The sequence below is a fragment of the Corvus hawaiiensis genome, chromosome 13 (genome assembly GCF_020740725.1).
Source record: "Corvus hawaiiensis isolate bCorHaw1 chromosome 13, bCorHaw1.pri.cur, whole genome shotgun sequence".
Classification (NCBI taxonomy): domain Eukaryota; kingdom Metazoa; phylum Chordata; class Aves; order Passeriformes; family Corvidae; genus Corvus; species Corvus hawaiiensis.
The window spans coordinates 1,385,795-1,410,911 of record NC_063225.1 but is presented as its reverse complement, the minus strand read 5'-3'; the positions used below and the strand labels follow the sequence as shown (position 1 = coordinate 1,410,911).

The window sequence follows — 25,117 nt, the reverse complement described above, 5'->3', positions numbered from 1 at the left end:
TGACGTGGCCATTTACCAGATATTGCACTGTCTCCCTCAGAAGAACATACGAACAGGAAGCAACAGTATCCAGACCTTCATTATTCTTCTGGGCACTAATACCCAACATGAACTGGCACTTCCCCACCGGCCTCCTCTGTTCTAACTTTTGAGGACACTTATCATTAAGGGGACAGAGCCGGTGACAAGAGACAAGGCAACTGAAGCTCGAGGGAGATGCCCACGAGAAGAGTGATGGAAAAGCCAGACGGGAGATGCGATGGCAGCGTGCAGGACTGTCATTTCGCTATTTCTGCGCTCAGCAGCCGCTCCCCGGCAGCGGCCCCGAGCCGTGCGGGGCGGCGGGGGCCGGGCAGCGCAACTCGCGTAAGAGCGCGGGGCAGGAGCCGCTCCCCGCCGCGCCCCCGCTGCCTCCGCCCTCGGCGCGCCCGCCCGGCCCCGCTCCGCCCGCAGCCAATGGCACTCGGCGAGGTGGCCGCATGTGGTGGCGCGGACCCAGCGCCCGGCTGCGAGCGCAGGAGAAGGCAGCGGGCTGCGCTCCGCCGCTCCGGGCACTCCTCCTGCCAGCGGCGGCCCGAGCTGCCCCCCGGCCCCGCCGGTGCCTGCAGCATGGACTCGGACTCCGCGGAGCTCAGCGAAGGCGAGCTGGTCTCGCCCGCAGGTCAGCGGGGGCTGCGCGGCGGGCGCGGGGTCGGGTGCGGGGTCGGGTCCCCGTGGCTGCGAGGCAGCTGCGGGCAGCGCTGCGAGGCCCAGGGCAGCGCCAGCCCCGCTCCCGCGGCCCCGCACACGGCGGGCACCGGCCCGGCCGCTCCTCCGGCGGCTCTCGGGGACGGAACCCGCGGGCCGGGGGTGCGGCCCCGCTCCGCCGCTGCCCGGGGTGCGGGAGAGCTGCCCTCAAGGGCTGGGACGTGACAGCTGCTTCAGTCGCGGTGCTGGCGCAAGCTGCTGCTTTATATCCAGAGGCTGCAAAGTTTTCGGGGGTTCGGTCATGGCTATTCCGCTGTCGCTCCAGGACCACCGCGCCTGGCGCACGTACAGAAGGACAGACCTCCCTCCGGGGCGGGCACGCTGGGCTTTTGTTTTCAAGTCTTAACTTGTCACCAAGAACCATGCTGTCTGGTTGCTGCAACCCACATAGTTCTTAGATGAGAGAGAAGAAAAAGGGGAAAAAAAAAAAAAAAAAGACTCTCTCCTGCCCTTTCCAAACCTTCACGTTCTTGTGTCTTATGCGAAACAAATGATGGTTGATGTGCCGTAGTCAAAGAGCCTCCTGCACACATGGTAAAAACGGGGACGACAAACTTGTGTGAAACACACAGCGGTAGGTTTGCTCTACCAGCACAGCACGTGGGCCAGAGATGCGCTGTCACCTCACGGCTACACCTCCGGCTGTCCGACCCTTGGGTCAGCGGTGGTGTCACACACACACACACACACACACACACACACACACAGGGCTGGGCTGGAGGGGTGTCACACACACACACAAACACAGAGGAGAGGGCTGCAGGGATGTCTCACACACACACACAAACACAGAGGAGCAGGCTGTAGGGGTATCACACACACACACACAGACACACAAACACAGAGGAGAGGGCTGCAGGAGTGTCACACACACACAGAGGAGGGGGCTGTAGGGGTATCACACACACACACACAGAGACAGGGCTGGGCTGCAGGGGTGTCGCACACACAGACACAGGAGCAGGCTGCAGGGGTGTCACACACACACAGAGGAGGGGGCAGCAGGGGTGTCACACACACACAGACACACAAACACAGAGGAGCAGGCTGCAGGGGTGTCACACAGACACAGAGGAGGGGGCTGTAGGGGTGTCACACACACACACACAAACACAGAGGAGCAGGCTGCAGGGGTGTCACACACACACAGACACAGAGGAGGGGGCTGCAGGGATGTCACACACACAGACACAAACACAGAGGAGGGGGCTGCAGGGGTGTCACACACACACACAGAGGAGGGGGCTGCAGGGGTGTCACACACACACAGACACAGAGGAGGGGGCTGCAGGGATGTCACACACACACACACACACACAAACAGAGGAGGGGGCTGCAGGGGTGTCACACACACACACACACACACAAACAGAGGAGGGGGCTGCAGGGGTGTCACACACACACACACACACAGAGGAGAGGGCTGCAGGGGTGTCACACAAACACAGAGGAGGGGGCTGCAGGGGTGTCACACAGACACAAACACAGAGGAGGGGGCTGCAGGGGTGTCACACACACACAAACACAGAGGAGAGGGCTGCAGGGGTGTCACACACACACAAACACAGAGGAGTGGGCTGCAGGGGTGTCACACAGACACAAACACAGAGGAGGGGGCTGCAGGGGTGTCACACACACACACAGACACAGAGGAGGGGGCTGCAGGGGTGTCACACAAACACAGAGGAGGGGGCTGCAGGGGTGTCACACACAGACACAGAGGAGGGGGCTGCAGGGATGTCACACACGGCTGGCACACAACAGATGCTGGGCTGTCACTGACACCAGGTGCAGAAGGGACCTGTTTTGACCTCCAGCTTCCCATGGTGGAAGTCATAGACATCTTTCTCTGAAGCCATTTAACTGGCATCAGATGTAAGTAAGTGCAATTGGAATGAAGCCTGAAGTAGTCCTAGTGATCGTACTAAATCCAAATAGAAAGTTGCCATGTTATGTTATTAGATCTTTGAGAAAAATCTTTTCACCGTGACCAGTCCAGTTTGGACATGTGCTTCATCCCAGCTCACAGCGTCCTGCATCCCCAGAAAGAAAGATCTGAACATCAAACAATGTTCTAACTACAAAGGCAGAAAAGCAACATATGTTTTGTGGAATAGTTCACCTGTCCTATTAATACAGCAGTGATAAACAACAGTAGGAAGTCATAAGATAAATATGTGTTTTATCTTGTCTAGTCTCCCAGCAGAACATTTTATAGCATAATCTTACATCTAAATCAGTTTTAAAGGCTAGGAGTGTCTACTCTTGATATCTTGCTTTGTATTTTCTTACTTGAGATCTAGAGAATTAAAGAAGACCAGCAAGAGGTCACAGAGCTCCTTATATTCTCAGAGCTCTGTTAGGCTGAGCTTACTTGCAAAGACCACCAACAGCTATAATTTTTCATCCAAACAAATCTTCCAAGCCATGCATGAAGAGCAAGTTACAAACATTACATTTATAGACAAATTAATATAACAGAGCTCCTGCCAACAACTTACTCCTGTTCTGAATAGGATTTTCTTTTAAATAAATTAAAAATAACCATGCTTAGTGATTGCCATAAGTGCTTTTCATGTCATCACTTGCTAGCTGCCAAGAGTTGATGTTCATCAGTCTCCCCTCCTCTTTTCTATTCCTTCTTTGTACAATTTAAGAGAAGAAAAATCTGATATTTTGGCCATACATGGCAAATGCCTATGCAGTAGAATAAAACTGGAATAGAGAGAAAATGTGGACATTTTTTCTTGACCAGTTGCAATCTTTTTTTTCTGCACTAAAGAATTACTTGTTGTTTGTATCCCCCATCCTCATCTGAAAAATAGATTTTTTTGCAAGATTTCCTTTGGTCTTTTTTTCTGTACTCTGCCATATGTACAGTGCAGCCTCTCTCTGTACGTGGGTGTTCAGTAGTCAGGCTGTCAGTCACTGCTGCAGGCACAGCAGCTGAGGGGCTGCAGTGTGGGATTCAGTCACCACCTTATTCACAGCCCACACATCCCAGTGACCAGGGCCATGCTCACAGCTCGCAAGGCAGGCACAGTGTCTTGGAGAATTTGGGATGAAGTCCTGGAAATGGTTTGATTTTGTTGGCCACTGATTTTAGAACAGCTAGAATTTTGCACTGAAAGTGACAGCAGCCCGAATGTTTCGCTTGCTCGCCTCATTACCAGTCCTCACACTTCTCAGGGCTTCAGCTGGCACGGTTCAAACTCCCTGTGGCCACTGCCCACTGCTTGGGCTGTCCGATTGTTCCAGCCCAGTGTGATGCAGTTTGCTTTTCCTCCAGGGCTCCACGATGCTGATGCAAGCCAGATGTTTAAAGCACAGCCCATTTCAGGGTTTGCACTACTCGGGCAATAGTCTCCCCAGCCTTTTGCTCTGTCCCAGTGGAGCAGCACCCCTGCCATGCCTGGGACTCTCATGGGTGTGCAGGAGCACACCTAGTGCACCCCCACCATCTGCCATACACACGTGGCTTCCAAAAACTAGCTGGAATCTTGCTCCAAGATCCCAGCAGCCTCATTTCCTTTAATAGCCCACTTGAAACTTGAGTCTCAAAGGAGGCAGAAAGGTTTTCTCTGTATTTATTCCGAACTTGTTGTCACAATAGCATCTCCATATTCCTTTGGTGCAAACAAAAAGCTCCTTATGTGTGAGCAGTGCAAGATGTTAGCTGTACTTTAAAGCAAACAAACAGCAAAAAGCACCACACCTCTAAGAACATTCAGCTCTACAGCCTTGGCTCCCACACATCTCCCACACCCATCTATTACTGCTTTGCACTTGAGTTGCCTATAGGGTCAAAAAGCTTTGGTTTTCAAAAAAGGTTACTCATGAGACAGACTCCTATTAAGAACATTAAACAAGTCCTTGTGATTCTGAAAAAAATTACATATTGGGGTGCAAAAGAAGAAAAGTTACATGCTTACTAGCTAGTGAAATTTCTGGTTTTACTGTAGAGGTGACTAGTCACATTCTTTTTCTTGTCCTACAGAAGAGCTTTTGAGAACTGAACAGGTAATCTTAAAATAGAACTTTGTTCTCATTTTTTAATGTCCACCTATTGAGAGGTTGGGTTTTCAAAAAGCCCTTTTCAATGGAGTAATGGTCTCCTTTTCCTCAGCTCTTTCATAGTCATCCTGCCACATGAAAGAATCATCCTCCATGTCATCTTTCAGAGTAACAGTTCACAAAATTCGGGTCATCACCAACAGAAATGATTTTGCAGTGGGTTTGGAAATTCTGCAGGTAGGAGAAAAAAGGTGTCAGACCTTCATTTGGTGTGCCTTGTCCCAGGTTCCCTGGCTGAAACAGGCAGGAATTTGGCCATACAGCTTTTATGTGATACTGATTTAAGCCTTTGTACAAGCCACTGAGTCACAACATGGATTTTCATGTTTGTTTTAATGGAACCATTATGTTACGCTAGAAACATGTGATAACCAGAGGCTAAACTGCCTGTATGGTCTTTGAAACAATACAGATTATCCTCATGAAGTTTGACATACTGTGGACAACAAACTGTTGCTGGTCCCTTCTCTGGGTTTCCTTCCACAGAAGTCAGAAGACATTGGGCCTAGGAAAGAGAGCAGCTTGTACTCCAAGCAGAGCTCTACTCTGGTGAGAGAGGTTTTGTTTTCTGGGGGGTTTTTTAAGAATTGGACAGTGTGAAGCCTACAACTCTGTATGGTGGCAAGGATAACAAAATGAAGACAACCTTATCACCAGGCTTGTATCCATAAGTGCAGTGGGAGCCTGATCATGACTTCAGTACATCTTCAACAGAGCCAAGACTGACCCTGGAACTCTTAGCTCAAAAATGTTAAAGCATTTAAAATTATCTGAGCTCTACCCCAGACAATATATACTCAGTAAAAAACATTATTTACTGGTGTAAATCAACCTCTGCAGACATGAGTAATTTTTCTAGAGCTGTAATATTATTTGATTTGCAATGCTTAGCAAGTAATTTTTTCTGCAGATTATTTATCATGCTATGTGAACTGCCTGTAGTTTTGTGATGTTAATCTTTGAAGCCTGTTACATATTTTAATCACTGTTTTACAGAGTTAAATACCATTCAAGAGCTAGTATATTCTTGTAAATACAAAATGAATTTGAAAGTGTAATGAAGATATTTAACAATTATTATTTGAGGCATCAGTAACGTGCTTATGTGATACATAGTGCAAGCAGGCATTGTTTAAAGTTTTGCAGTATCACACCAGCCATTTGAAAAATATTTATCACAATAAAAGGTATACTTTGCCCTAAGGAATACTTGTGTGAACAAGGAAGGGTTTGGTTTATCAAAGCCTTATTTTGATTCTACATAGAAAGTTCCAAATCAGATATACAATAATACTTATTAGCCTTCAGACAGGCCAGAAGAAGTGGTAGATAACATTCTAGGTATGAAAACGAGAAAAAAAAAACTTAAAAAGCAAAACATTTTTATGAAGTTCTTTCTAGCAACCGTCTGACAAAGGGCTCTCCCTTCCCCTTTTTGCCAGAAACCAAAGGAAAAACAAAGCTAACTGAAAAAAAGATGGATAGACAACAGACATGAACTAACATGCCATGGGACCCCGTGCACCAAGCTGTTCCAGGGCTTTCTGGATCACACTGCAGACTGAGGCAAGCACACGTCCAGGTCTCTGCCAAGAGATGCTTTGGGATGAGCAGGCAGCAGCAAGGATGTGAGCCAAGAGCCTGGTTGGGTGAATTTTTTCTTTAGTGTTCCCTCCAGGAAACACCTGGGCTGCTGGTTTACATACAGACCCTTCATTAGCACAGTGGCTGTCACTTAGAGAGTCTTGTCCAGCAGGAAGGAAGGAAAAAAAAAAAAAAGTAAAAACTTTGAAAGGGAAAATTTCTAATCACACTGTGATCATAGTAAAGACCATAAATAATCCCACTTCCATCAAGTTGACTAGACCCCTTGGACAAATAATAAATAACTTAGTTGAACAAGTCCATTTGCTCAGGCTTCTGTTCTTAAAATCAAGTGGAAATACGAACTTCTTGAAGCACTGGATGGAAGCCCAAGCTCACCTGCTTGTGCAAGATCATGACCAAGCTGCTCCCCAACCTGAAATTTTGACACTGCCAGCAGTCAGTGTGCAAAGAGCCTCTGCTTTTCCTAATATGTGGATATGGACAAGGAATTTATGATGGTAGATTAAGTTCATAAGTAGGAATAGGAAGTAATTTCTGCCCCACAGCAATTATTGGCCATTCCTGTCTGCCTTGCTAAGGGTCTGGGATGGGACTGAGTTCTATTTAATGTGATATTTTGTGAATGACCTGTACAAGGCAATGGGTGCACTGCCTCAAAAAAAAAAAAAAAAAAAAAAAAAAAAAAAAAAAAAAAAAAAAAAAAAAATCACACTTCCCCTTTGAAGAAATAAATCTTTTAGCCTTTCATCTCCTCTGCAGCAAAGACTAAAACGTCATGGTGGGAAGAATAAGTCACCTTATTTTGCTGGTAACAGAGCAATCAAGCTGTAAATCCCAGGCCAAAAGGACAACAGTAAGCCAGACAGGTGAGAAAGTTTTCCTGAAGACCTGGCATGTCTGAGAAGCCTTTGGTACTTGCATTCTACCCACAGCATCAGCCTGAGGGTGACAGGCCCTCCCAGGAAGGCAGGAGAACCCTGTAACTTTGGAAGAGACCTCGCTGTTTTATCTGGTAAACTAAGCAGGAGCTGGCTGCCAGCCCGAGCAGTGGTACACAATCCTCTGAACTGTTTATCTATTAATACCCTTCCTGGCACTGCTTCAGCCCATGCCAGATAGCCTCCCACTGAAGGTCCTGGCATGAGACAGGGGATGGCAGTGGCCAGTATGAATTAAACAACATTTGGAGTGTGGGAAAGAATTCAGCCTGTATCCAGATGGCAGCACAATGCACAGACAACAGGTTCTGTCCTGGTTTATCTGCAGGCAGACCCTGTGGGCAGAGCAGGGTGCAGAGGTTCTTCACTGTCACTGTGGCTTCTGGTGCCCTGCTCAAGGCTGTCCAGGCTGTTGGACTGCTTGGAGACCCTGCTCAGGGCAGCTTCCCTGGGCTGAGACCTGGCTTTGGAGCCTTGCCCAATTAGAAGTGTGTTATTTGCTGTTTGCCTGCAGAAATCTCTCTGCCCATTACATAGTGGGAGGTCATTTCATAGGCTGACAAGTGCAGCTGGAGAAGACTTCTGGGAGGCTGAGACTAACTTGCTGCAATAACTACAATTTTATACCCAAGCCTCAGACATCATCTTGAGGAGCCAAGCTGAGCTCAGACCCTGGCTGGTAGCCAGTGAGTTTTTCTGCTCTTTAAGGCAAACATCTTTAACAAAAAAGGCTGAGAAAGAGCAAGAGTCACTTTGATTTCTTTTCCAGTGGTCACTAATCCCTCCTTGGTACAGATGCTGGTTTATGTCAGGTTTTAGCAGTTGGCTCTGTTCAGCCTTCCTGCAGAGGAGCAGACTGACCAGTCCCTCTGTATGGGTGTAGATTTTGGCCATCTGTTGATAGAACAACACAAAATAGAGCAGGAAGATTATGCCCTGTGTGATATGAAACAAACCCTTCACCATGGAGACATTCTCCTAGGTCTTCTTACTAGTGCTAGTTTAATATGAAAGGCAATCTTCTGAAACACCAGTAGTAAAAATTAGCAGAATACTTCACTTATCACCATCTCATTTCTGGCATTAACTTTGTTTATCCATGCAGTTTGTGTTGCAGGAAAAACTAAATTATGTCTTTCTTTCTCGTTGGAGAAATGTATTAACACTGTTATTGTGTTAGTGTTTTCTTTCCAAATAGTTTTCCATTTACTGTTAGAGCATATAGTTCACATGGTCAAATCACTGACAGATGCAGATCAAACAAATACAAGTTTTCAAAGTCAGGGGTATTTTTATTTCTTTAAATTAAGATAACCATCTTTCAGATGATTTTTCCACCAAAAGCTCTGTGCCATATTGTGTTAGGCCAGGTGAACGTCTGTAGCTTTTGTTTACTTGCATTTAATTTTAGCTTTGTGTTTTTGTGCATCGCTTCCCTCTAACTCCCAGAAGTGAGAAGGAAGTGGGCTGAAGGTATCAAGAGTGACCTTCATGTTCACTTCAAAGCAAGTTATAGTTGGTGCCTCACTATTTTTATACATTATTAATCATCTCCACTCTTAGGAGAAGTGTTTACTAGTAGATACAAAAGTAATCAGTACAGTCATTATGATGCACAGCTACTGGATTCATTAGAAAGTGATAAAGAACTGGTGAGGAAGAATATTGACTGGAATTACAGGTTTAAGAATGGGATAAAAAGTTCAAACCTAAGTACGTGTAAAGACCGCTTGCACAAACTTTGTACAGTGCCAGTGTGTCCCCTTCTTACCCACTGGGACTAACTGGTGCCCTTTAAATATCCCAGGGTCTGTGTAACTAAGAGAGGAAGTTTCTGTTCAGTGATTAAACCTCACTGGTGTCAGAAACTAGCTTCTATTGTGTAAATCTAGCCTGGCCTCAGCTGAGGTTTCTCTGGCTTCTCTCTTGCCTGCAGTTGTTTTTAAGAGTCTATTTCTATACCAGTTCTTAAAGGTCAGTATCAGATTATCCTGCATAAGAAGGAAGGATGTAACACTTTGCATCCTCAGGGCAGATATAGCCAGGAGTTTACTCTTGCCTGCAGTCCTGTCCACTCCTCTCCCCCAAAACAGAACAAACCCACAACCGAACGCAAAAGCAACAACAAGAAAAGAAAACAACCACCGAAAACCCCCGGACCTGTACACTCATCCAGAACAGTCACCACTGGCATTTCTCTGCAGAACACTTCCCCTTACAGAAATCACACAGAACTGATGGAAAGCCAAGAACAAATTGTCTTAAGGACAGATGAGTACCAGTGTTTTCCACAGTTCCATGATTTACCTTCATCGTTTGGATTAAATCGGATGCCGGAGGGCTTAGAGCAGTCCCAATACTTAGCTGTTAATCAGCTGGCATCTGTTTATCCTCCAGACCAGGAGATCTCCTCCAGTTTTGAAGCCAAACTGTGAGCTAGGGCTCTTAACTAGTTGGTATCGTTCACTTCTGCACAACCATCTCTTGAACTCATTGGTTTTACTCTGTGCTAGGTGTTTGAAAGCCTAGTTAGGAAGAGGCAGAAAATAGCCACTTTCAGGGTGAGGTTGCCACATACTTGGGCTGGAATAAATGGATGTTTCCACTCCATCAGGAGCAGTGTCACTGTGCCCTGGGAGCACACACAGAAACTCCTCCTGCTTTGAGGCAAGGCACGTGCAGAGGGCACGGAAGGTCTGAAGTCTCCTGGCACCCTCGCTTTGACTGGCCGTGCCACCAAAGAGGCTGAGGCCCTTGCAGGAAGGCAGGTGCCAAGATTTTGGCTGTATTCTCCATCTTCTGACCTCTAGAATACTTTTAAATCCTCTGTTTCCATTTCTGTCCTCATATCTTACGCTAACAATTTGTGTTCCTTCTCCAGATAGCCACATCTTTCTGGCATTTAACTGATCTCTCATTTCTCTGTGCCCCAGCCAATATGCTGTTCTCCTCAAGCCTCAGTTCTTCCAGTATTGATCTGATTCTTCTTCCTTAACTCATTTCTTCTCAAATGCTCTTGGGTTTATGATTTCTACCACTACAAAAGGGAGTAAATACTGTCAGGTTATATTTCAAGAAAGGGGAAATTGATGGAAGTAAGATATCAACTTGTCTTTGTAATTAAAGGTTCTAGAAGCAGGAAATAACCTGCCTCCTCTGACAAGCAAAAAATGCAGTGGGCTTGCAAGTGGGATCAGGAAAGTTAATTTGGTTTTGAAATACTGGAACAGGTAGATGCAATATTTGCCAGAAGGTGAGAACACAACAGCATCTTCACAGATAACAAGAGCTTCCCAGCTGTTTCCAGAATGCATTCCTGAACAAACAACTCCTTGAAGAAACAGTATATCCTCACCCCTGTAAGTTCAAATTATTGGGCTTGAATAGCAGATCGAGGGGAGAATTGCATCTGTCACCAGACACAGCAGTCTGTGGCTGTCACCGATCAAACGAGGTCAGAGGAGGACACTGTTTCCTAGTGACAAAGCTTAATTACAAGGAATAAAGGAAACCAGAGCCTTGCCATTTTGCAGAGTGTTGTGTTGAACCACAGCACGTAGATCTCCCTCACCCAAGGTTACAAATAGATATTTCTTAAAAAGTGACAATATACTTCCATTAGAATATACTTGAAGAGAATTCACAGAGGTTGCCTCCAGAAAGCAATCAGAAGCTTTAAACAGCTGTGAAAAGGCAATGAAGGCAAAAGATGCTTCTGTAAACTAAACTCGCGTTCACCTGGGACAAGAATGTCTCTCAGTTTTCTTGTGCCAATGAGGCAAAGATGAGAGCACAGAAATGCACAAAAGGAGGCTTTGGGGAAAGGTCTGAAGCACAGGAATTGCCAAGTACGTACAGACTCACCAGAAGCATCTACATCCACCTTTCCACTCTGCTACTGACCTGCCTGAGCTGAATCAAACTAAAATTGGGCCAGGTCTGCCCTTTGGAGGGTCAGCAGCCACCCTGACACTCAGGTTTCATCTTCCATCACTGGGGAAGAGAAACAGAGTTCCCAGAAACGGCCCCCATTTTCCACCCCAGCACATCTGTGCGGATCACAGACTCTGTCAGACCCACCTGAGGTGTCCTTGGTCAGCAGCACCTCGTGTGTGACCAGCCAGGACAGGAGGGGGCACAGCAGGCAGAGAGAGCACAGCTCTGCCCTTCCCCAGTTGCAGGTACAGTGCAGCAGGACAATCTCACACCCATGATTTTGCAGCCAGAATATCTGTGCAGCTTTCAGGTTCCCAAGAGCTGTGCCTGCACCTGCCTGTCCGTGTAGGGAGGATGAGTAGCAGCTGCTCCTGCACTGCTCAGAGCTCTGTGTATTTACCTTCCAGAGCTTCGCAGGGGAAGCCGTGCCTTAGCAACAGCCAGGTGGTATTAAAAAAGAGCCAAGTGACATGTAGGAAGAGAATTCAGGGTGATGGTGGGGGAGAGATTATTCAATGTTTTCCATATTTCCATCTAACAGAATTTAATTTCCTTGAAGTTACTGCAGTCAATGACAAGCAGAAGGGTGCACGTGAAATACCTCTGAGCACGGAAATAAAGCATGACTAGACACACCAAATAACCCATGCAGACTGCAAGAGGTTGTTTAAAAAATAATTATATACTTGTCACTGAAGAAGCTTTTCTATATTCATAAATCCTTTTTCCTCATAGCCTTTTCTGGTGGAATTCAGATAGCACACGTGCCATTATGCTAAACAACCAGTTCTGGAATACCTCACTTCTCTCTTTTACAGGCATTAAAGCAGTAGTTACACTTCTTAATAGGGATCATTTTAGGGACAGTTAAGGCCTGTGCTTAGTCACTTCATCATTGACTAAAATACAAACTCTGCTCATATGCTATTAAAGAGATTGGAAACAAAGCTTTAAATAAGTACTTAGCTTGCTTTTAAAGCAATGTGGTTTCTTTACCATGATAAAGTATAAAAATACATATGAGATCATAAAGCTCACAGTAATTTTGTTGCTGAAGAAGTTTTACAGATCTACTTGAATTTATTTGGTCTGAAGCTTGCCTTGGTCTAGCATTTTTTTGAGTTGAAAACATTTTTTATACAAACAGCATATGATTGAATACAACTAAGCTTTTTTTATACATGTGTAAAGTGGACAAAAATGATTTTCCCTAAGTAAGGAAATGCTATATATAGAAGAAAAGCTAAAGACTTTCAAGTCACAGACTTCGGTAGGTTTGTTAACACCATCCCCAGGGAGGCAGAAAGACAATAAAAAAGCAATTTCCTTCACAAGAATATACAGAACATCAGAAACAGCAAGTACAGAGAGCAGTGTTGTGCAGAGTGGAAGTCATTTATCCTGTTGGCTCATATTTTGCACTCTACTGATCATCATTCCCTGTTACCATGAACAGGAGGTGCACACACATCAGTAGGTAACACTGAGTTTTAAAATTTTTTTTGACAAATGTCACAACCTGAATAAGCCGGGGAAAACGTGGACTCCACAACTCTTGAGATGTATGGTGTGGAATGACAGCTCTGGGGCAGAAGGAATGCTGCAGGGCATTGCAGACCTCTTGGGGATAAAGCAGTCTCTGTGCTCCAGAGTTGTCCCAGGGAGCACCATGGCCAGGAAACTGCATCCCTCAGGGGACCTGCACACAGTGCTGCTGCTAAGGGGGAGAAACCTGCATCTTGACCTTCTGCAACTTCTTCTCAGACCTCGAGGGTAGCAGACCTGGGTTGTGGTAGAAATTGGACTAGATGCTCTTACTTGGTTTTTTCCTTCCCTCTTTTTTTAGCAGATATACCAAAAAAGATTTCATACTAATGCATACACACAAAATTGTTATTTAAAGTTACTACCGCTCGGGCTCAAAGACACACAGCTTCCACAATGACAAGGGCAAACCAGAAGCTTGTCTGTAGCAAATAAAAATTAATCTGGGGATAGTGCTGAGCCATTGGAAGCAGGGGGACTGATTCTGCAGGAGCACAGTTACTGAGGTAGACCAGACATCACAGAGGAAATGCTAGATGGCTGCACTGAAAGGGTTTAGGAAGGAGACTGGGATGTGCACGGATGTGTCAGATTTCAACAGATGGAATGCTGATCTGGGGTTTATATAATTCAGAGCTGTTCTGACAGAGTACTCAGGGACAGACGTGCAGAGTGACAGAGAAAGCAGTATTTAAGGAGCTTTGCCATGTTTTCCCATGCTCACTTGGAAAAAGATGGAAAGAAAAGACCCAAATAAGTTTTTCCATCATTTAAAAAAAAACCCAGCATGTACACAAAAAAACCCCCAAAACAACAGAAAAAAAACCCCAAAAGTGACAGTGGCAGGAATCCTTTCTTTGTGTCACCTCCCAGTTAGGTTTGTGCACCAATAACACTGTATTTATATTAAACCTGGAGCTCCATATTGACAGTTTTTCCACCAATTCAGTACATTGTAAAAGGTATCTGCAAATCATTCAAAATACACTTTGCCACTCCAGATTTCTGTTAAGTAACACCTTCCTGAACTTCAAAGCAAATAAAACTGGAAATGTAAGGACATTGTAAAGATACTGGGCTAATTTCTTTGTGCAACCTCCCATATGATAACTTTTCAAAACCTGATGGATAAAGGACTGGGCTGACAGCAGGATCTTAATGACAGCCTTAAGCAAGTTTTTCAGTTGTATCTATTTCTCCTCCCATTCCCAGCCTTCTTTGTCTGTTTTTACCTTTACTATTTTTAGGTCAGGAATGTTTCATTACATTTGTGCAGTAAGAGCCCTGAGATGTTTTATGTAAATACTAGTATTGATGCAGAGCATGGTCACTGATGGTACTTTTATAGGTATATTATGAGAGGACTTCCCTACCAGAGAAAAAATCTGCTCTTCTGCAGTTCACACATCATCTTAAATGTGAAAGATACATATGCATTCAATAAGGTCTTTCAGAAGTTTTTTATGAAAAAGAATGAAGTTTGTTCACTACTTTACCTTAACCAGACTTGACTTTTTGTCACATTAAACAGATGACTGTAATTATTTTTTTCAATCAGCAGTGCTACTGCATATCATCAGACAAAGGGATGTTACCAGCAAAAGTGGAAAATTCACATTTTTAGCAATTGAGCTAAAGAGGACACACTTATGTTTTTGTCCTCCGTTTTTCCATTTGCTTCTGATTCCAACTGTTTAGCTTTCTGGCAGTGAAAATACATTTGGAACCAAAACAGACCCCACAATTTGAAGTTACCGTGTGTTGACTTGTTCTGCTTTGCCCTTCAGTATATTCTTACTGAAATGAAGAAAGCCATTCACCCAAAGAGAATTTACCAGAAAGAGTTTGGCAGAATTAACCTGCTGATGACCACTGGTATATTCTTTGATACAAGTCTTTGCAGGGTGGGACCAAGCACAAAAAAAAAAAAAAAAAAAAAAAAAAAAAAAGATCCTGGCCAAGTGATAGGACACGGGCTTTCCTCTGTGACCTTCATACACACACCTTGGTGTGACACCACATCATCCCTCAGAACCCTGCTGTAAGCCAGAGGGGAAAGTGTTCCCACAGCATGCAGGGCCACTACTTTCTTTATAGCCCAAGTTTCAGTTCTTGCACATAAAAGAGTTTGTGTGGACTTCCCATACATAACCCACCTACACAATAATCTTCTCAAGAGGTTGCTTGCTGCCAAGCTCGCTTGTGTGCGGGCCAAGGAATATGGACATTTTCCAGTCCTGTCTGTTAAGACTTCCCTGCAGGAAGCTGGCTTCCTAGGGTGTGAATTTGTGCTTTAAAACCATCTGCCCTATGCTGCTTCATCTCAGGCAATGCCTTAGTGGAAGAAATAATGAATTCTGTTCAAAGGTGACAAGGTCTGGTAACCAGGCACTAACCCTCAAATTCTACAAAGCCAGGTGAAACCTGGCCTGAAATACAACAAACTCCAAAATCAGGTCCAGCCAAAGCATAGCTTTTCATTAATAGAGCTCTGACAGTCACCTTGCCTGTAGAAACACAGGTTGAAGAGTTCCTAGTAAACAGCTGTAGTGGATAATGTTATTTTCATTCTCTCACTTCTCAAGATCAGTTTATTTAATCTAGAAATGAAATCATGGCACGACAATACACACATACTGGAAGAATGCTGAACCCTGTTCATGCACACCGGGATCGATGGCTGCTGGACACACCACAAGAGGCACTCAGCATATTTGCAGCCAGGGAGGTTTAGCCTGGCATTAGGAAAATCTTTCTGTCAGAGTTGTAAGCACTGAGCAGGAATGTTGGTCTTTAGGAACAGATCAGATATCTCTTCTAGCCTGCTAGTCTTATCTCAGAGAAAGAAATGGATTAGATGATTGATAAGAAGTTTTTTTCCTTCAACCCCAGGTTTCTATGGCACTGAAGCAATGCACAGCAATTCATAGCTTAGCTGGGCGATGTAAACAACCATTTGTTATGCCAAACCTGACTCATTTTCCATGTGAACAGACAGAATAATCTTTGCTAAAACTCAGTCCTTAATTCCATCTCATTTTAACACTGATAAGCTTTTAGATAAAGCCTCCAATCTCTCTGGAGGCTGTCATTCCTTCAGCTAATACCTGTGTAGATTGCCCCAGCCTTACATCAGCCAACAGCCCTTTGCAGCTGCACCTCGTTCACTGATCAGCTACCTAATCACCAAGTTGCAGGTGGCCTTTAACAAAAACATTGCTTTCCAAAGTGTAAATGCAGACAGTTCAGTTGCAGAGACTCATAAAGACAGCTGAAAAAAACCTTTAAAAACCACACTTGAATATTCTTATCCTCCAATCTGCAGCAAGCCCAAAACCCATAGGTTGCAGTATGCCATGAGATCAGGTGCACCACTTGTGTGTATCCCATGCTGTCAGATCAGTTTCACAATCCATTCTCATTCCCCAGATTCACCTCAGACTGATTCCTCCCAGCACTGCCTCGGGTGCTGCTGATCCTTAATTGCTACAGCAGGCACTGCCCTGGAGACTCGGGATCGGCCTCACCTGTCTGGAAGCCACTGTTCCTCCAGGAGCCAGGTGCAGCCACCTTCTGTGCCAGCTGGCTTTGAAAGCAGAAAAAGAGCCAGTCCAAATCATCAGCAGATTACACCTGGCAGTCTGTCAATAATATTTATACTGCCACACCCTATAGCCACCATTGACACCTAATGGCAAACTTCCCCCTCCTAATTAATGCTAAAATATATCTCCTGTAGATAGTTGTAGATGCAACTTGACTAATGCCTACTAGAAGCACTTTGTGGGTATAAATTACACCTGGAAAAAAAGGAAGGTGGATTTTAATTAAAAATATACCATCTACTGCCAGCCTACAGACAGATTCTACATTGATTTACAGCTCAGCAGTGCAGTGAGGCCAGGAGACAAATTAATTCCAAGTGCTGAGGAGCAGACACACTTTCCGTCGAGCTGGACAATGTAATTTTATACATCAAACATCTGGGGGGTTTTATTTTAATCTTGTTATAACAAAGCCATATATAGCAGGAAAAAAAGTCTTACTAAAGTAGAACTGTTCCTAAGGCGACTTAAGATAGACTAAACAGACCATCTGCCTTAGGAATCTGAGTTTTAACCAGAAATAAAAAGGAATGTTAGAACCTATGAGTTATAGTTAGCCTTAGTCCTTTTTTCATAGAGCTCTAACTTTGCCCTGGAAAAATGTAAACAGACTGAAAGGGGCGGGGGGGGGGGGGGGAAGTTTTCTAAAGTTTTATTGCCTAGAGGGGAAAACAAGGGGGAAAGTCATTTTCCTCTCAAGGAAGGAGCTACAAAGTCACTCTGAGCTATGCAAGGAAAGCCCAGCAGAGCAAAGTTACTGAAGTGCAATGCATGAACAAGACTACCATAACAAAGTGATCAGCATCATGTTCAGCTATGCTGCTGCCAGAAATAAACTTATCAAGCCTTGATGATATTCATTTGAATATTAAAGAAACTACACAGTCATTGCTCTTTTAGATGAAAATAAAATACCTCAACAGAAAGCAGCTAAAGTTATAATAGAACAGTATTCCCAAGGACCACATGAACTTGCACTACAAGAAAATACCCTTTCTGTGAACCCCTCTTGAGCATGGAGAGTGTACTTATTTATACTGATTAATCCAATAGTTTCCTCTCATTCTTTCAGACTACTAATGAATATCTCTTCATTAAAAAAAGCAACAAACCAACCAACAACAACAAAAAAAAAAAAGCCAAAACCAAACACAACAGAAAAGAAAACCACACAACTTAAACAAGCAAAAATCCAAACGTTGCCAAACTAACCTTACTTCTAAGGTCACAGAGTGAAGAGCTGTCCTCTAAACCCAAAGTCAGACAGGCTAGTGGAGGTGTTAGCACACATAGTGCAAGTGGAGTTGACTCCTTGGTTCATGCAGGACTTTGCCAAATGCCCTGCCAGACACCATTATAGATGCACAATTAAGAATTATAATGTCAGATTTTTAGGTTTAGGTTCTTCCAACAAAAACAATGAAAAACTTATACAAATGGCTGGATCCATTCTCAGTTCCATGAGATAATGAAACACAACTACAGCAACCATGCAGACAACCCCGGGGTGCATCTGTGCCTGCTGCCAGAGCAACAAAAAAGGTCCCCAAACCCCCTGCCCTCTGCAGAGCTGGTGGCACTGTGACAGAGCCACCATCTCTCACAGAGATTTTGCCTGCAGACCCCAAGTACTGCGTGCAGAACAGTCCCCAGGTGGGACCAGGGCTCCTTCCAGCCCAGCACACAATGTCTCACAGCAGCAAAGCCCCAGACAACAACTGAGCACATTGTAATACCAGCAGAGCAACTTCTCACAACGAGCAGCCCCAAGCAGGAAGACCAAGAACCAGCAGCAGCCAGGAGCTGCACACTCACCTCACAAGCTGCGCGCCCCACGCTCCAGCCTCCGTCACCCACCGTGCCCTCCCGCCTTCCCTGCAGGAATAGCCCCCTCCCCTGCCCTCCCATCCAAGGCCAGGTGCAGCTGGTCAGTGCAGCCCTGGCTCTGCTGATGGGGAGCACCTGGTGCCATGGGGACACAGCACCAACGGGCTTGGCCAGGGCTCTCTGCTGGCAAGGTGCCCCTGCAGAAAGGCTGCCAGATGCCCACGTCGCCTCCTGGCAGCCCTGTTCTGCCCTCTGTGCCAGGTGAGGTGCAGACATTGAAGTTTTGCGTCCTGGGAGGGGTTGTGACCCTCAGGTGACCCATGAGAGCCCGTCCCTTCCAGCTGGAGCTTTCCCAGCTGCCAGGAGCGCTGTTAGCACCCGTGTCTGCCGTGACTGCGCCTTCTGCGTGCCTCGGATGTATAACCCAAAATGTGCCTGCATGGCTCATCTTATTTTGAGCCATCAATTTTTGTCCTCACTGTGGTACTTCAAAGTCTGCTTTTTGGTTTCCTGCTTCAGTCATTCCTCTGTTCAAAAGCAGAATATAAATAGGATCACAGAAACCAATCTTCCATTTCTGCGAGAATAAAAATTAAATCTGCACTATTGACATCATCAAATGCAAGTAGCAATCACAGAGTAGAACTACATAGCAAGTCATAAAAAGATTCATCACTTATTAAAGGAATTTGATTTTTAATTGGACTTTTGGTGGTCAGACTTTTTTTAATTCTGTCAGTATTTTTGAAAAGCTTTGACAGAATTGTTTTACTTGCAATGTAAATTTGGTTAATATATAAAATAATTATCTTCAGATCAGAGTAAGGCAATTGAAATGCTCAAAATACCTTATTAGGATTATGAGGAAAAAACATAATTACCAATTTGCTACTAATAAAATAGATTTTTGCTTATTGTGTAACATTGAAGCAAGGCCTAACCTTGCTGCTTTACTTTGGTAGAACTCCCATCAAGCGAGGAATTACTGCTAGACATAAGTCATTACGTGGGAAGAATGCAGGAAAATATTTTTCTAATTAAATCTTAAAAGTTTTTTGGAGTAGCTAGCAGGTATCATCAGCTCTGGGGAAGTTAAATGCTTGAGTGCCATCATGGACTGTAAAAATCACACTGTTAAGAGCCTGCAAGGGACGTAGCACTGAAGTAGGCAAATAGAAATTTGAAATTAATTTACTGTCCCACTTGTAGGTTAGTCTAGGTGGAAGTTCTCAATCTGGAAATGATGTTATTTGGGTCTCTGTCTCACATCCCTTACCATATCTTTCATGGTTGCTAAGAAACAGCAGCATTACAGCGAGCAATCATTCCTACTTCAGTGTAAATTGTAGTTAATTAGCCGATGTGTGAAGTGGGATCCCTACCATGAGAAGAAAGAGATACCGTTTATGTGTAAAAGCACAAACCAACACAACTGACAAGCTGAGGATTCGTTCTAAATCAAAATGTTCAAATGGTAAAAAGCTTTGGAAAGTTTGCATTTGCTGGAGTGGTTTGTAATACACGGGTAGAATAAAGGAATCGTGATTAGCTGGGTCCCAAAATCTGTCCTTCTGCAGACCTTAATGAAAATTCTCAGCTTGAGTGTGAAATCTGATGGGTACAAAATCAAAGATGATGTGATTGGATAAATTAAAACCAGAGGGATTTGTTTTCTGACATGGATAACATGTACAGCAGACAAGGTTTACAGCTTAGGAGAAGGTGGGGAGTAAAAGATGCTACTGGGATTTTCTAAAAGATTTGAAGTTATAATTTTACGTGGAAATTAGAATAATAGAACCAGGTACAAGTTATTTGGACTAAAAACATTTAGGATACACAAAAATAGCTGATTATCCTTGTCTTCTGTATTTCTCATTTACCCAAACAGGGGTAAACATCTTGAACAGAAAGAGTCTTGGCTGTGTCATTTGCCAGGGAAGTTTCTAATTAGTGCCTTTGTTGTACACAGCTGTAGTCAAACGATTTTGTCATTTGATTTCCAAACAGGAGTGAAAATTTGGTCTTTCATTAGGAAAGAACAATGAACAAGTGCCTGATATTTGAAGCTCAGGACAAATCTGTCATTCTCTTCGTAGCAAATTTGAGGTAGCAGTGATACTGTTTTTTAACTAAGGCAAGTAAGAGAATTTTAAATACCTCAGGAACTGATTGCAGTGGAAGCATTTTTTTTTCTTTGTACAATTTTAGATAATACCCAATTTTGTTGAGTTCTGCTTGGAGAGGGAAAGAATAATTTGTTTCAGCATCCTTTCATATTTCTTTTCCAAGTATGGATGTTATGGAGAGACATTTCTAAGACAAGTGCAAAGAACTTCTCAGTTGTTACTGAGCAGAGACTGACAGACTATCTAGGTGCTGAGTGTTAACATTAATAACCATCTCGATCTGTGCTCTGTTAGACAGCCTTCATTTTAGTAGCTATTTATAAGAGCCAAAATGCTTTGTGTCATGGTTTATTAGGCAGGACACACTCTGCAAACAAAAAGATGTTTGTGTTCGTTATGCTTTGAGAATTATATGCTTTATATTATATGCTTTCAAATTATAAAAATGTAGAAAAATACATTTTAGATTTTTATATGTGAAAAATATGTCTATTTTTGTGTGTGTTGCTATTTCCAGACTGGGATTCAAAAGTTATTACTCTGATTGTCTCTAAAGCCTCTATTTTCCTTCCTCTCCCTCACGGTAGAAAGATTCTTATATCTTGTAAGAAATCAATGTTTATTTCATTTTACTACTGATTGAGATGTCAGAGGGCTTTTGAGATGTATTGTAAATAGATAGTTTGGCTGAGGCCACGCTGGCTGTGCCCCAGAGGAGAAGCTATGGTCATTTCTGGAGCAGCCCAGCGCTATTTTGGACATGAGCTGAACAACTCACAGGGACAGAAAGAGGTTAAAGCAGGGTGGATGCAGCCTGACCCAGGAGAGGAGGATACACTGTGCAGCCAGGAGCACATAATGAAATGAATGAACTGAGCAGAAGTGGGGGTGAAAGTGGGATAAAACTTCCCTTTCTCCCACTCCTTCATCTGTCGATCCCAGCTCAGACTGTGAAATTCATATGGGTAAAAAGGATACCCATAAGATACACTTCAATAAGGACCTAAAGAATGTATATTGCTGAAGGCTTGTGTTGGTCTTAAGCAATCTGAAGAGTTCTCCAGGGATTCTTTATACATCCTATCGCCCCCAGATAATACAGTATTAAGAAAATCTTCAATTCTAGCCATGAAAGATTGTCCAGGGTTGATCATGGCTGGTAAGAGTTTCACAGAAGCTTGCTGGCTTGTGAGAATAGTTTTCAGAAGCACGGTGGACATTCCACAGAAATCTGTTTAAGGCTATTGTGTTTGAAGTACATAAATAAGTACTTTAGTGTTTGGTTACTCGTTGAATGGCATTGTGAAAATGTAGCGAGGTGTGTAATTCAATGGGATGGTGAGTTTTGTTGCCAATTCCCAACTCTAAAGCATCATTTGATTGTGAGGGATGTTACTTGAGGGACTGACAGCCCTACCTGGGCCTAGCAGAGTGGCTTTACATTGTTATAATGGGATTAGTCTGTGAGTGAAACCAACCATGAGTTGGAGTGGCTCAACTTTGATAATGACAAACTCATCCACAGTCCTGTGAGTGCTCTTTGGCTGGTGCCTCACAGACCATCTCTCTTCTGGCTTGCTCCTCAGGGCTACATTCCCCAGCAGTCCCAGTGCACTGGCTGTGCAAGGTAAAAGAAATGCAGGGGTATTCTGCACGTGGTCAGGAACCCTACCCAGGGCACATCACTCACTGCCTGAATTCTGTCAGCAGGAGATGTTCTCAGCACGAGCTGCTGTTGTATTGTCTCCCACGCAGAGATGGTTGCAGCGCCAATACAGGTGGTGTTTCTGTGCCCAGAAAACTTGAGCTCCTGAAACCAACCCAAAGAAATCTTTATTGAAAACCACAGACAGGTCTGTAAGTGCCAATCCCTTAACAGAGGGGTAGCGTGGCAGGGTAATTCCGCTCTGTGGGAAGGAGAGTGTGCTCTACCTGCAGGACTGCTGCACATCGTTTCTGGGATGCTCTTGGAAAGGCTAGTGGAGATGCAGACGTGTGACAAACGGATTTGGCTTCCCAAATTCTCTGGCTGAAACTCCTGTGTGTGGCATGGGCAGCGATAGCCACTACTGCAGCATCTGAACTGTCACAGCAGAAAGGGAGGAGCTGGCAGGACCTACAGACACTGGGCAAGGACTGCATTCCTGCATTCCCAGCGGCAGGCTCTGGCAGAGCTCTGTGCTCCAGTGTTTCAGCTTTCAAAGGAAGCTTTTGGAAAAAGGCTATGGAACAGCCACTCAGTTTCCACTTGACAGAAAGCAGCAGTTCAGCCCCAGTAACTGTAGATTCTTTTTGGAGAACAAGCCTAGAAATGAATCAGAAAAAGGCACAGCACAAAATAGGCTGCTGTTTCAACTGGCAACTGCAGAATGCACTTGTGTTGGGCTATTTCTGTCTGCCTTGCACAAGAGTAATTTCCATCATTTTAAATCATTTTTCCAAGTTATACAAGCTGGTTTCATTTTCCAGCACTAATCGAGGAGAAACCTTTGTTTAAATCTTGTAAACGGTCATGGGTGAGTAGATGAACCTGTAACAGAGCTAAATAAATATGCCAGATACCCAAACGAGCTTGTTATCTACTCCAGAGTGCTGGAAAAAATAAACAATTCTGATTAGATCTCAGAGTGGCAAACTTCCAATCCCAGCAATAAAGGCAGGTCCTATGTACTCTGGAGCTGACATATTTCTTCAGCACAGAACAAAGTGAACTCTGCAGCAGCAATGACTGTAGCCAGCTATGGAAGGGAGCAGGCACTCCCAAGGAGTCAGCACTCAATAGTCTGCTGCAGTGTTTTCAATGTTCTGTTTAATTTTGCAGATTACATAACATTTTTTCGGTTCAGAGTGCTTCCAGTAAATTTAGGCTTCTAAAGACTTCACTAGGTTTTCATAATTACCTTTCTCACAGACATCTTGGAAAAAGTTCCTGGGTTTCTCTGGTCTGGGTAAGTCCTCCAGGTCTACAGTCCAGGACTCAGCCTAGATACGTAACTTTCTGTAATATGCTTCACCCAGGAAATAAACCTGTGGAGAGCTGTGGAATTTTTTCTCTGTCAAGAGCTGGTACCAGCACGATACCACATGTGAGTAGTGGTGCATGATCTCCCTGTAAGCATCTGAGCTTCATCCAGTACAAGGAGGAAAGGGAGTACTTTAGGGCTTAGTGATTTTTTTTTTTTTAAATTCAGCATTTTTCTTTTTAATTAATTTGTCTTTATTTCCCTGCTGATAAATTAGACATCGTGGACTTTCATCTGTCTCTTTGTATAACCTGAACTGCACAGGCACTGCCATGGAAGTCAATGCTTTCAGCTCTGCACGCTTTACTCAGGTTTTTTAACACAGCCGTTATCAAAGATTGAACATCACAAATATAAATAAGCTATCAGAAGTTACAGGCTTTGAAGCTTTGTATAACAACTGGTTCTAAATAAAAGCCAGGACTGAAGCACCAGCAGCAGCACTTGTATGGACAAGAAAGACACCTTTCATGTGGTGGGTACCTACAGAGAGACTCGTACTGCTCAGCAGCACATGAAAGGATGCTGGAGAGGAGACGTGTGAGACTTCACCTGCACGAGGTTAATGCTTCGTCTGTTTGAACCATGAAAAAACAGGAGCAAGAACACAGGACGCTGAGAAGTTAAAAAAAAAATCAACTCAGCCTGATTTAATTGGAAAGCATCACTTGGCTGGCTTCTTTAGTAATTGCTGGAAGCCATCCCAACTCTTTATGCGTTTAGAAGTGATACAATTCAACTCATAAATAATTTTTTAATAAGCGACAGTGCTCCCAAAGTATGTGAGTTAACCCTTCGAGTATGAGAAATAGGGTTGTTCCCTCCATGCTTCATACATTTAGAACATTTTATGACAACAATAATTCTTCTGTTGTATATTTTAGAAGTAGGGTGTCACAATAAATGTATGTGCTGTCCAATGAAATGACAAAGGCTTTGGACAGTAGGTAATAATAAATGCTGAAACAATTAGTGTTGTCAGTCCTATGGTGTCACAGAGATGAAATTATCATTAGGGAAATCTACATAAGTGTATGCAAGATTAGACTTGATTAAGAGGCAGTCCTTGCACTGCAGAATCTAGTGGTGCTGTGTTGGCATTGAGAATAAAAAATCTCCTGAAAAAAATGTATATGTGTGTAACATATCCATGCATAAATTTATTTATACATTTGTTGGTGGTTTTGGTTTGTTTTGATGGTTTTGTCTGGGATTTTTTTCCAAAAGGACACCAAGTGTACATGACCAAGGTCAGTTCAGCTCTGTTAGTCTGAAGAGGAGCACTGAGCTGGATTCCCTATTGCACGGGGGAACAATTCACTTTTTCAGCCAAAATCTGTGCAGCAAAGCTAACTCAAACAGCAGACACAAGGAGAAAGGGCTGACAGCCTGGGAGATTTACAGGAAATCACAAGGAATTTTAGAAAAAATACATGCACTTCCAACAATATTTCAACCAGCCAACGTTTTCTGTCAAAATAGATTAATAATTCCAGCTTATAGCAATGCTAGAGACAGCCCAGAACTTGTGATTTTCCCTGTTCTCAACTGCATGAGTAGATACAGCCATAGCATTTGTCCAGCCTTAAGTCTCATTAGGTGCAGAGTGGTTATTGTTCTTCAGTCAACCTATTCAAAACAAATCTGATGAGGGGAGTGCTCCCCCACGGGGTGTAGAACTGGAC

The 25,117-nt window shown here is 44.0% G+C and overlaps 1 protein-coding gene and 1 long non-coding RNA gene across 2 annotated transcripts in view; both read left to right on the top strand.

The window, feature by feature from the left end:
• Positions 1 to 441: 441 nt before the first annotated feature.
• TNFAIP8L3 (TNF alpha induced protein 8 like 3) overlaps positions 442 to 25,117 on the top strand; it is a 45,640-nt gene continuing 20,964 nt past the window's right edge. The window contains exon 1 of the mRNA XM_048317284.1: positions 442 to 661. Coding sequence (XP_048173241.1) covers positions 457 to 661 — 205 coding nt within the window. The 5' untranslated portion in view covers positions 442 to 456. The remainder of the gene's footprint in view (positions 662 to 25,117) is intronic.
• LOC125332455 lies at positions 3,745 to 13,917 on the top strand. Its single transcript, XR_007206501.1, has 2 exons — positions 3,745 to 5,370; positions 6,264 to 13,917. It is a non-coding gene; the product is annotated as an uncharacterized LOC125332455 (long non-coding RNA).